General features: G+C 46.6%; 1 protein-coding gene across 1 annotated transcript in view; it reads right to left on the bottom strand.

The window, feature by feature from the left end:
* SHISA6 (shisa family member 6) overlaps positions 1-13,106 on the bottom strand; it is a gene marked incomplete at its 5' end in the record, with an annotated part of 254,661 nt that overhangs the window by 233,415 nt on the left and 8,140 nt on the right. The window contains one exon of the mRNA XM_009647251.1: positions 4,671-4,831. Within this exon, the coding sequence (XP_009645546.1) occupies positions 4,671-4,831 (161 nt within the window). The remainder of the gene's footprint in view (positions 1-4,670; positions 4,832-13,106) is intronic.

Below are 13,106 nucleotides of genomic sequence, written 5' to 3'. Positions count from 1 at the left end.
AACTGCTATCTGACAAATTCTGCAGGGATTGAATCTTGCAGTTGCTTGGCTCAGCCACATTTTGGGATGAAAGCAAACCAACCCCTGGCATCTGACTTTCAGAAGGTGTTCAAATATCCAAGGATGGTATTGGAAGTAGTCATGTGAGCTGAGAATCTAGTCTTAATTTTTCCACTAATGCCTATGTCCATTGGCATCACTGTCACAGGAACTGCCCTCAACTTTTCTGATGCACCAGTTGATGGTGGATGTTGCAGGAGGATCGCCTCTGACTCAAACTCTGTCTCTTGCGCCAAATGCAGCACCTTCCTCTCCGGGAGCACATAGCTGCTTATGCATGACGTTTTCCAAGCCCGCAGGAACTATTGGCCTTTCTCCCATCTATCCTCATTCTTGCTTATGCTTGCTGGCCATACATGGAACAAATGAACGGCACTGACATTCACAACAGATGTCAGCACAGATAACGTGGCCAAGGAGAAAAGACAGGGGAAATCATAGAATCATGGAATCGTTTAGGTTGGAAAAGACCTTTAAGATCATCAAGCCCAACCCATTCCCCTAACCCTGCCATCCCACCACTAAACCCTGGCCCTAAGCACCTCGTCTGCCCAGCTTTTAAATACCCCCAGGGATGGGGACTCGACCCCTTCCCTGAGCAGCCCCTTCCAGAGCTTGACAACCCTTTCGGGGAAGGAATTTTTCCTGATGTCCAACCTAAACCTCCCCTGGCACAACTTGAGGCCATAATATTGCTAATGTTGCATAATGTTGCTAGAGTTTTCCTTCTAACCCCCCTAAAGGTGTTACTGCGATGGAGACATTAAAAATGCCAATAGAGAGCTAGATGAGATGGATTTCCTGTAATCTCAGATTCAACATTTTACCTGTTACTCACAATAGCAATCAGTGAACCAACAAGAGGCCTGTGTGGGCTGGAGGAGTGCTCCTGTCTACAGAGGGCTGTAGCTCATACTAATTAGGTGGTGCACAGCTGAAGGTGTGCTCTGACCCAAGTAACCTGTAGGCACAGCTTTCGGCTTTTCTTATGTGCAAAGAGCTTACCACCACCCAAAGAGCAGCACTGTATAAAAGTGAATGAACAGATATATCAGTGGGAGTGAGGGTGGGTGGAAGGGGAGGTGAACTGTCCCCTGCCATGCCAAAAGGGCATGAGCTTGATTCTCAGAGGAAAGCAAAAGTGGCAATATTTCTGGAGAGATGCTCTTCGGACACTTGGAATGCTCAAACTCAGCAGAATCCAGTGTGGGAAATGCATTCTGCTTCTGATAAATAGCTGGGTCCCACACTACCTGGGGAAGGTGGCTATTGTAAAGTAGTAGGCTGAAACCTTGAAAACCAGCTGCCTTGTCTGAGGAATGATAATTGTCTCCATATCTAGGACAGAGAGACCTACTTCTCTTTTCCCCTTAAACAATAATTATTTAGGCCTGGGTTCTTCTATCTCAAAGCTCAATGGGGAAGTACAAACTAAACCTATCACAAGGCCCTCCTGTCCCACTGCAGAGCTTAGAGAGTTCTGAAACCACCTGCTGTGAAGTGCCTGGGCAAACACACAGAGGACTTTTCATTGGTCTTGAACCAGGCATCTGTGACAGCTGGAGACAGTGCCTGTGGCTTGGTGAGCTACCAGAGGACATTGTACGTTCCCATCCTGTGACTACCTGAGGCCTGCCTGAGCACTTGCAGGAAGGGTGGGAGCTGGCAGGGGGGAGATGGACTCCTCTCTATACTTGCACCAAGAAACACCAGGCACCACCCAGCAAGTTTGGACTTGATGATCTTACAGATCTGTTCCAACCTAAAGGATTCTCAGTTATGTGCCGCAGGCATGCCCTCAGCAGCTGGTTTGTTTGGACTCTACCACCTCAGACACAGACTACCTCGATTTGTCACTGTCAGCCACAATCATTTTGTTCGCTGACACCAAACAAGCCTAATGGAAAAATGAAGATATGGTTTATTTAGCAAGACTTAAGGGCACCCTTCTTGTTATAAGTTGGGAAACAAAAATTCCAAGTAAAACAAATATAAAACTCAATCTTGTTCTGCATGTAACAACTATAGTCCTTTCTTCTTGCTTAACCTCTCATACTCTGGAGTCCTGAGACAAATCACAGCCAGCAGGCCCGATGCTTTTCAGATCCCACTGCAAAACCTTACAGCTGTGGTCTTCTCAAGCTGATTTGCAGCACCAATGACCAGTGCTTTGCCTGGATGCTGCTACTACATATTACTGCCTCTGTTTTTTCCCCCAGCTGTCCCCCATTTCCCTCTTTTTATTTCTTTTCTTCACCTCCTCCTCCAAAACCAAGTATTGATGGTGACCCCTCTTCTACTTCCATACTGGGGCTTATCAGCTTTATTCAAGTATAATGTGCTATAACCCATTCTTGTTTTCCATCTTTTACTTCCCTCCCAGCCCAAAAGATTTTATTGTTCACTTATACAATTTCCTGATTACCGCAATAATCTGAAGATTAGCTGAGTAACAGAGTATAGCTACAACAGAGCATTGCCCTATTCTGCAAATGAAACAGTATAAAAAAACATTAACTGCATAGCTCTTTTATGAGCTCATGATCTTTTGTAAGTGATTAGCTTTCTGTCTCGTATGATATATAAGGATATGTTAATAACGGACACAACCAAGCCAGGAACAAGTTCTTTTGGGCAAGCTACAAGAGCAAGTTTTCCCTTCCCAGCTTTGGCAAGGGCTCAGTGTGGCATTTGGTCCAACTGGCTGACCCAAGGCAGAAGTGATCAATTACCCCCAGGGCTGCCGATGGCTGGGGAAGGCTGTGCTGGAAGTAAGTCCCTCTCCTTTCTAGCTGGGTTTGTGAATATCTTCTTTTCATGGGCTCCTGTTGCTTGTTGCTTGCCTGCTTCAGCCCTGACAGAACTGTCACAGCTTTTCTCCTTCACATGATACAGGCAAACATACAGGCAAGCAGAGGCCAAACAAACAGACTGTCGTCTTTAAAGCATGCCTTTTCCTTCCCAGCCCTTTTGCCTACCTCATCTCATATTTCAGGCCTCAGCAAGGACGAAGTAGACTCCTTACCAGGTGCTGTCACTTTGTAGCGTGACCATTTGCCTTTTCCCAGACTTGACAGTACCTAAATATGACACTTGAATTCAGAATTCAGACTTCCTGTATCCATCTGTCTCTTCTGCTGCAAGCAAAGAATTTCTTCTGCATCTTCATTCAGGATTTGCCTGCCCTAACTGACCAACGGGAGCCAACAGGAAGAGACAGGGTCTCTTCAGAAAGGGATGCATCCCATCATAAGGCTTATGTCAGAATTGTTCTCTGATGGTGCCTATACCTGTTCCCTGGCCATAAACCCTGATTTCTTGTGTTTCTATCCTGGGGCAAAATCACATATCCTCTCAAGAGCCAGTTTCAAGTCCTAGATATGCAAAAGCACCTTCCCCTTCCAGACAAGTCACCTCATGTACCTACCCTTCTCCAGCCTAACACTTTATTTCACAGGTATAACTCCCTGGCTTACAAAATTACAGTTGGAGAGCTAAGAAATCCTTCTTAGTTCTCAGGGAAATTACTTTGTTCCCAGCTGCAGGGGAGGCTTCCAGAGAACACGGTCACCTGGTCCTGTCTCCATAGGGTGATGCACATTGCAGCAAACCCCTTCTAGTAGTCACTGCAATGAGGCAACAGAAACCAGTCACAGCCCTCAGTATTGTGCCCTTTCCATATCGAGCCCCGCAGGTTGTGGAGCAGTCTGAGTTCCTTGCTAGCTTCCTTCAGAAGCTTCCACAGCAGGGACCATTAGCAAAACCTCCTCTGCTTGACAGGTGACACAGGTCAGGAAATGCCACCCAGAAACCTCTATGCGAAGCTGAATAGCTTGTGACTGAATGAGGGCATATCTTTGAGGCACACAACCAGTTGCAACTGAGAGATGGCAAGTGATGGCGAGTCTACCCCATCCCACTTAACAAAGGTGGTCAGCACCCATTGAGACATTGTTTTGACAATTATCAATACATGAAGCATTAAATAAATCAGAACAGTATTGGGCTGGCTTCCCTGTGCCACTGGGGAAATGAAGGCAAAGAGCAGACAAATGATTTGCCCAAATTCACCCAGCCAGTAGAAGCTGGAAAAAAAAATCCGTGTCCCAATTCCCAGACCAGTGGTCCTGGAGGATGTCAGGCCAGTGTCTTTAAGCTCCTGGGATACCCTCTAGACACCTTCCACGCTTTCCTCTCAGCACATGCCTATAGTTCACCTGAATGAATAAGGTGGCCTCAGTTGTGTGGATTTCCTTCTCAGCTGCTGTGTGCAGAGGGCCCAATTATGCTTTATAGCATGTGCGTTATGTTGGAAATACACAACGTTCTAAGCTTACTACAAGCATTTTGGTATACGCTGTATTTATACCTCACTGATTCTGAACTTTTAAAATGCCTAGAGAAAACAGCCACGCTGTTCAGCAAAAACCCTAAAGAATCGTCACCACTGATCCTTGCACTCCTCAGCTCTGGTTGCCTTTTAAAGTCATCTGTTATCCTAATTTTAGGATCTCAAAATCCATGATTGTGAAGTGTGATGTTCTGCTGACTTCTAACATGCATCTCATACCACCACCTCTGAAGAGAGAGAACAGAAAAGCAGCACTTACCTGGGTTACTTTTGGAGGTGCGCACAGGGGTGTAATGGTTTTTGGAAGATGTCCTGACTGGGGTGTTTTCTTTGGGGGAGGTATCTATGGCCGAGATAGTCTCTCTTTCACAGTGTGCTATTGGGATTGGTCCCTGCTGCCTTAAGATGTCAGCCAGAGCCCTGGGGAGAGAGAAATTGGGGGGGAAAAAATGTATTTTCATACAGTAGATAGAATGGCATTTAATATTTTCACTTCCACAGTCACTGAGCGAATCCAGCAGCGGTTGGATTTCTACCATAAACAGAAAAAAGCAACAATAAAAAAAAGAAAAGGCTTAAAAGCTCAGTTTCTTATTGTGTGTCTGTTGCACATATTTACAGGCTTCCCTGGCTATTGTTTAGTTTTTCATACGCTTCCACTAATTCACTTCACCCCAAGGTTATGTTATCTCTCCATCATTTTCCTTGCTGCCAGTGACAGTGTAGATGAACTGTTCTCCATAGGATAAAGCTCTGCCTTCACAAACACTCACCACTGACCACACCAGGCCCTAAGACTCAGGCACTGGGATTGAAAGGTTACACCAAAACTGCCCTGCCCAAGCCAAGCTTCTTTAAGATCAAATCAGATTGGAAGTCCTGTCCCACATTCCTTAAATCCTTGTTTTTTTCTGCAAGATTCTCAATACACAGCAGCAGTGGGAGTGGGTTTCTTAAAGGATAACCAGCAGTCCAGAAGAAAAGGTTTAAACAGTTTTCATGGGTTAATGTCAACACAGCCATTAGCCTGCCTTTAGCTTTTTGTCGATTAGAGATTTCTTTAATGGTACAGAGGTCTCCCTGCTATTCCCCAAGAAAAAGAAATGTCACACAGTTCAGTTGCATCCAGTGTTTTCCCCTTGGATGAGTGGATACCCAAAGAGTTTTTTCCTCTGTGAATATCATGGACACAGTGGAACAGTTATAGCGTGAAATGCACTGATTTTCTTAGTGCAGCCACAAGCTCCCTCTTGAGCCAGAGGAAAAGGAGGAAGGGAGTGGTTTGTGTGGATTATAAGGGACAGTGGCATTTTAAGATGATAGAGTTTGAAAGGTTCTTTTCTCTCGGCAGGGGGAATATGCCTAATCCAACCTTAGGTACCAAGGAAGATGTAAGGAGGAGAAATTCCTTCATCTTATATTGATGAGAATGATGTTGGTGTTGCTCATATCTACTAGCATTCCTTAAATGCCACATTTCTGGTCTTTCATATGAGAAACAGTTTGGGACCTGAGTCCCTTCCATTTTCCAAATAATTTCCTCTACAGACTGCTATCCTTGTGCAAAATGAATTGCAACACTAATGCACTCTACAAAAGAAACTCTTGGAAGACCTCAGAGGCTCCAGAAGAGAATTACATTAGCTCACAACCACCCTGTACAGAATAAGAATATTTTTAACCTTATTTGATTATTTATTGCTTGTAGAGAGAGCAGGCATAGAAATCATATGATACATATACATGAACACACACTGATACATATGGAGTAAAGGAGTTGTCACATGCAGGGACATGAAAGCGCAGATTTTTTTTTGTGCTAAGAATGGCTCAGAGAGGTGAAGCTGGCAGCAGTAAGAGATAGATACTCAGCTCTGCCACAAGTCAGGGCTCTTTTTCTTTGCTCCTATGGTTATTCCTCACCGAACTGGTGTTTGGTGTTCTCCAAAAGGTGCTGAATTCCCATTGTTTAACACAGGCCTGTGGGTGTGCACCATCTTTTACAATCATGACTGAGATATCTCAAGCTGGTCATGAACTTACAGGACATGTTTGAAAAGTTGGCCCCTTGCCCAAGGTTGTACAGAACATGAGTGGCAGAGCAAGGACTTGAAGGGCCTGAGGTCCCTGCCCTATGTGATACTGCACGGTTCCCTCCTGTGGAGAGGATCCATTCAACAAACAGTAAACCTGATTGCTTTTCTAGGCAAATACCTCCCCACTGTATTGCAGATCTTGCTGATTGGAGAGGATGTGGGAAGCTAATGAGGTCTGTCTATTTGGCACCAGCATCCAGTACATCCTGTTGGAGACAACACATTTTCTAAAGACAGTAGGTTGGCAGAACTGAGCCCATAGAACATATCTCCAAGATATATTAAGCAGCAGATGACCATTTAATGGTATCACAGTACAGAAATGTTAAGAGTAATTTTTCAATCCCAGAGATTGTATTAGAACTGTTATTTACTAGCCCATAGTGGCTTGAGCTCATTTTGACCACTTGTAGAAGACACTCTTAGTGTCAAGAGTGCAATCACTCAGAGTGCATATACTGCTTAGCTTAATATAACAGAGCCAGCTAGGCAGGAAAGGTCAGGTTGGGGACTGGTGCATGCTCAGAAGAGGCTGTGGGGGATGAGGTACACACAGGCAGGACAAGAAATTAAAAGATGAGGAAGTTGAGCTGGAGGTACTGATGGGATGGAAATGGGAGAGTACAAACCAGTTCTCCTTGGAGAGGAGTTTGCTTAACCTGACAAAGAGAATCTAAGAACTACACCCCACTAATGGGGAGCTGCAAAGGAGACAGAGCAAGGCTTTTCTTGGAGGTGTACGGCAAAGACAGCAAGTGGCCATCAGCACATGTTGCAATAAGGGCAATTCCACCCAGTTATAAAAAAAAAAAGTCACAGTTGGATAGCAAAACACTGAAACAGGGACCCAGAGAGAAGGATCTCCTTGGAGGTCTTCAAATTCAGCCACATAAGGCCCCGAACAACCTCCTCTACCACTGAAGGTGGCCTTGCTTTAAGCAGATGGCAGGACAGGGGACCACCAGAGGTCCCTTCCAACCTAAACTCTGCTATGATTCTGAGTCTAGGACCACCTTACGCTGCAGGTCATAGAATCATAGAATCATAGAATGTTTTGGGTTGGAAGGGACCCCTAGAGGTCATCTAGTCCAACCCCCCTGCAGGGAGCAGGCACATCTTCAACCAGATCAGGTTGCTCAGAGCCCCGATCAACCTGGCCTGGAATGTTTCCAAGGATGGGGCCTCCACCACCTCTCTCGGCAACCTGTTCCAGTGTTTCACCACCCCCACTGTAAGAATTTCTTCCTTATATCCAGTCAAAATCCACCCTCCTTTAGTTTAAAACCATTACCCCTTGTCCTGTCACAGCTGGTCCTACTAAAAAGATTTTCCCCATCTTTCCTATAGGCCCCCTTTAAGTACTGAAAGGCCACTATCAGGTCTCCCCGCAGCCTTCTCTTCTCCAGGCTGAACAACCCCAACTCTCTCAGCCTGTCCCCATAGGAGAGGCGCTCCAGCCCTCAGATCATTTTAATAGCCCTCCTCTGGACCCACTCCAACTGTTCCATGTCCTTCTTGTGCTGAGGGCTCCAGAGCTGGACACAGTATTGCAGGTGAGGTCTCATCAGAGCAGAGTAGAGGGGCAGAATCACCTCGCTCGACCTGCCGGTCACCTTGTTTCTCCTGATACTGTTGTCCTTTGTCCTGCTATTATTAGTCTCTGAATGGGGTTTGAAATAGTCCTAAGAGCACAGCTTCCCTACATCCTGGATGGAAAGTTTACCTCCATTGACTAAAAATAATTGAGGCAATTAAAGCGAATAGACCCTGGAACAAGTGGAGCCTGTGAGAAATGCCTCATCGTCTCAGTCATTATCTACCTGAGAGCCAAACCCTGAGCTCGGTACCCTCCATGAGGACAAAACCATGTGTCCAGGATAATATTTCAGTTTGTGAACAGCTTCTCATAAAACTATGCTTGGTTGTTCCTTGGTTACAGCCAGGACCTGAACTTACTGATCCTTACCACAAACAAAAATGCAACTCAGATGATAAGAACAAATTTAATCCCTTCTTTGTTTTTCATCTTGAAGGGAAAGCAGTAAGAGCTACTCTCTGGGTTAGTTGTTGGCCACAACATAAGAAGGTAATGATTTCTAGTTGGGTGCCAGCCACATGGAAAGGAGGGGACTGTTACTCTCAAACAAACTGAAGAAACCACAGATGACACCCAGGAAAGGGATGTCTACCATGTCAGACTATACATGAGAGAAATTGAACATAACTATCAAAAGCAGACCTAGCTCAGAAGTGTATGGGACTAAAACAATGTGGGTTCTTGAAGGTGTAATCTTCCTATGACCTAAACACACCAAACTGTGTCCTGAGTGCTCACTCTTTGTCCTCTAATGTCTACAGAGAGAAAAGAAGACTATTCAGCACCACAAGAACAGAACATTATAGGTGGAGAAGAAAGTCAAACTTGGATCAAACTGGTTAGTTCCTTGCCAATTCAATCACACTGCTGTGTGTGATCCAGTTTATTTCCATAAAGCACAGAGGGATGAGCCCCATGCTGGTGGAAGGTCAGCTGTGCTTAACTGAGGAAGGATTTGGTCAGTGTGAGTCTCTCAGGTACAGCTGCTTAATTGTCCACTGCAAAAGCTTCAAGCAGGGTAAGAGAATCGCTTGAAACATTTGGGTCCTATGTGTGCAGCCATTTGGATACCATTAGAAACACTGATGTCAACAGCATCCTAATCACCTGCACAGGGCTATGAGACACTTCAGAAATCTTTCTATGACAACACATCTCTTATCTCAGGAAAACAAACCTCACTCACAGGAACGTGTTACCTGTGGCAGCGGATGGAGTAGCCAGAGCTGCGTAACTGTACAATCATATCCTGAGATAATGATTTATGACAGCTTTTTCATTGGCGTAATTTACGTGAGAACACTAAAGCTTCTTTCCCTGTAAACCCAGAATAGACACACTGACATCAGGGATGTTGTTCCAGACCAGTGCTGGACTGGCAGCCTGGGAGAAAAACCTACTGATGTCTTGCATGACAGGACATCCCAGGACAGAGCAGGCCAGGTCCTGCTCTCAGGTAGGCTTTCATGCAACTCTGGACTAAGTGATTACCTTGGGAAGAAACACAGTGGGATGAACACAGGGACCCTAATGCAAAGAAGCAGTTGCGGCCATTTTCAAAAGGAAAAAAAGAAAAAAAGGTCGTGTCAGAAATACAAAGGGCCAAAAGGGGTGGGTGTAAGCAGTGGGGTAACAGGGCTGGGCATCAGCTGGGGCCCTGATGTTGAAAGTTGAAATCAACAATCTTTGCTACAGAGAAAAAGAGAGTGAAGGCATGGCAAGCGGGGAGAGGGGCCATGGCAGGGAAGGACAGAAAACCAAAAGAGAACAAGGGGAAAGCGAGCAGAGTAGTAGGAAATGGAGGAAAGAGACAGGACCAAACCTCAGTAAAGACCAGGTGTGTGAAGGCCAGCAGATATGTGGAGGGTATTCATCTCACAGCCCTAGCACAGAGATGTGGTAGGGGAGAGAGAAGCTGCTTTGTGCCATAGGGAAGTGAATCATCATCATCTCTGTGTAGTGCAGAGACACATCTGGAGTGCTGTGACCAGTGCCGGGCTCCTTGTGCACATCATGGAGCGGGTCCAATGAAGGGTCACAAAAGTGCTGAAGGGCTTAGAGCATCTCATATGCTGGGACTGTTCATCCTAGAAGACAAAAAGCTCAGGAGGATCTTATCTATATATCAATAACTGATGGGAGGGTGTAAAACAGACGGAACCAGGCCCTTCTCAGTGCTGTCCCATGGCAGGACAAGAGGTGATGGGCCCAAACTGAGGTTCAGGAAATTCCACTTAGGCACAAGAGTAAACTCTTTTACAGTGAGAGTGATTGAACACTGAAACAGTGTCCCAGCAGGTCACAGAGCCTCCATCCTTGGTGACATTCAAAACCCAGATGGCCACAGTCCTGGGCAACCTGCTCTAGCTGACTCTGCTTGGAGTCCGGACTGGTTGATCTCCAGAGGAGCCTCCAGCCTCGGCTATTCTGTGATTCTGTAGAGTTTGTGTAGCCAAACCAGACTGTCCCAATGGAGGGTCCAGCCCAAGCATCATAAAGAAATAGGCTCAAAGCACAGCAGAGAGAGCCCCCACTAGGGAGCTGATCCCAATTCTTCTAGACCCCGACTAAAGCCGTGACCCCAGTGGGGTTTCTTCAGGCTAGGCAATGTCGATGTCATTGACAGCAGACCCAGGCTGAGGGAGCTCCAGGTCCACTTTTCTAAGTGTCTCTTCCTACAGTAATGTTCACACTGTGAAACACTCCCATCTTCCACAGCCACTACCAGTGCCTTAGCTTCCTGACCTCAGCAATTCCAGCATGGAGATTTGTTTGTCTCCTGCACCCATGGGAAGAAATTCCTTGCTCTCAAGTGTTTTGTGGACTGAGAGAGGAAGGATTTGCTTGATATCACTGAGGAAGCTTGAGGCAGGGCCAGGACAGTTTCCTTGTCTAGTGCCCCTTTCACTGCCCAAGGAAGCTCCATCTGAATAAACACACCCCAGTTTGTCAGGTTGTTTTCAGGACCTATCTGTGGAAATGCAGTACTCATGTCAGTGCTCCAGGGCTGGCAAGGACTTTATGGAACATATTTGATGGGGATATCTCCAGTCCACACATGACCTTCTCCTCTTGGGCTGGAGAGAAAAAAATGCACAGATCCTGGGGAGACAGGGAGAAGCAAAGAGCTGAAACAGAGGAATCATAGAATCACAGAATCGTTTAGGTTGGAAAAGCCCGTTAAGACCAACAAGCCTAACCGTTACCCTCACCCGGCCATCCCACCACTAAACCCTGGCCTAAGCACCTCGTCTGCCCAGCTTTTAAATACCCCCAGGGATGGGGACTCGACCCCTTCCCTGGGCAGCGCCTTCCAGTGCTTGATAGCCCTTTCGGGGAAGGAATTTCTCCTAATGTCCAACCTAAACCTGCCCTGGAAAACTTGAGGCCAAGTCTGGTTTAAGAAGTGAGTTTGAGACACATCAACATTTGCCCCTGCAATGAGCTCTAAGACACATCGGATAGCATGATAGGAGGGAGCATGGTGCAGAAGCTGCATTCACCTGCAGAGGCAGAAGGGACCTTGTAGCCAGAGAGAATGTGAGGTTGCAGGGGCTGTGAAGGACCAGCTTGCTTTAGCACACCCTGCCCACTCACCAACCCAGCCGAGACCTGTGGTCCTAATTACCAATGAGGTTAACAGCAGGCTGGAGGAGTGGTCTCCTCCATCACAGTCTTTTTTGAAAGTAGTGTCCTGGTTTTGCAATATCCACAGATTTTCAGCACTAATTGATAGTATGACTGGGGGCACAGGTATCCCTTCTACTTGAAGACAAGTGGAGCTTTGCTGGCAGCTATGACCTATGGGAAATAAGATTGGAGTAGAGAGGTCTGCAGATGCTGGATAGGAAAAGGAGGTGGGAAGAGCTCTTTCCAGCAGTGCAGGTTGTACATGTGCAAAACTTCACTCAGTTGCCTTCTGAAAATCCCCTCTCTTGGAGACCTCACTTGTGGGATGTTTCAAAACAGAATTGGCTATTCCAAGTCCCTCTGAATTTGGGGAAGAATGGAAAAGAATGACCAAATGGATCTGGCAGAGCACAAGAAAAAGAGCAGTGCCTGGCTGAGCTAAAAGCCTGCTAAAAGTACAGCTGTGGTGGAGTCTGTGGCAAAACTCCAATCAACCTCAGCACAGCCAGGATTTCACCACAAGTCATTAAACAACAAGTGAGGTTAGACTCCCCTATGCTCTCTTACTAACCTGGAAAGAAAGAGACAGTTAGGCTGAGAGAACTGTTTTATCCAGCCATGGAGCCAGCTCACCTGGAAGGGACAGGTCTCACCAAGGCAGAGGGATTTCGGTCACTGGCAAGGCACGCACAGCATGGCCATCATTATTCATGTTTTGGTTTGGTGCCTGTCCCCAGACCTGCTGTGCGCCCTGTGAAGTTTCAGGCGCTGACCACCCAGAGCCCCACATTGCCCTTGACCGAGCCGGGTCTCTGCTATCCTATGAGACGGGCCCCACACTGCTCTTTCTGCCAGCTGAGAGCCTGTGCTAGCTGCAAAACAGCAGCTGGGAAGGCAAGCATGCACTGCCTTTAATCAGCTCTCCCCATCTCTGCTGCCTCCTTGGCATTGCCCCCAGGGCACGTGTCTGGCAACACTCTCTGACGGTGCTCTGATCTTACTACTGGAAGGATGGGGCTTTAAATGATTACACAAACACCACTGCAAACTGATACATGGAGGGAAACACAGGGATGCTGCTGCCAGCAAACCCCTCTGGGAGGCAACCTCCTTCATGTGGAAGTGGATCTGCCAAAGTAGATCTTGTTTCTGAAAGTGCAGGGGCTCAGCAGTGTCCTGGAGTGCACCAGTCCCAGGTAGATAACTGGTCTCTGCAGCTGACAGAAACAAAAGCAGCTGGTGCTTCAGAGCAGGGTTCCTGAGGGGGGGAACACTGGAGATGATTTTTCACGGTAACCTGAGTGGGCATGTGGTGGGTGGCTGTGTATGTGTGTGGGTCCATGTGTGGGTGTACACAAGAATAAGTGAATGC

Source organism: Egretta garzetta, unplaced genomic scaffold (assembly GCF_000687185.1).
Source record: "Egretta garzetta isolate BGI_Z169 unplaced genomic scaffold, ASM68718v1 scaffold589, whole genome shotgun sequence".
Lineage (NCBI taxonomy): Eukaryota > Metazoa > Chordata > Aves > Pelecaniformes > Ardeidae > Egretta > Egretta garzetta.
The sequence above is the reverse complement of the archived record's forward strand: the minus strand, read 5'-3'. Positions and strand labels throughout refer to the sequence as shown.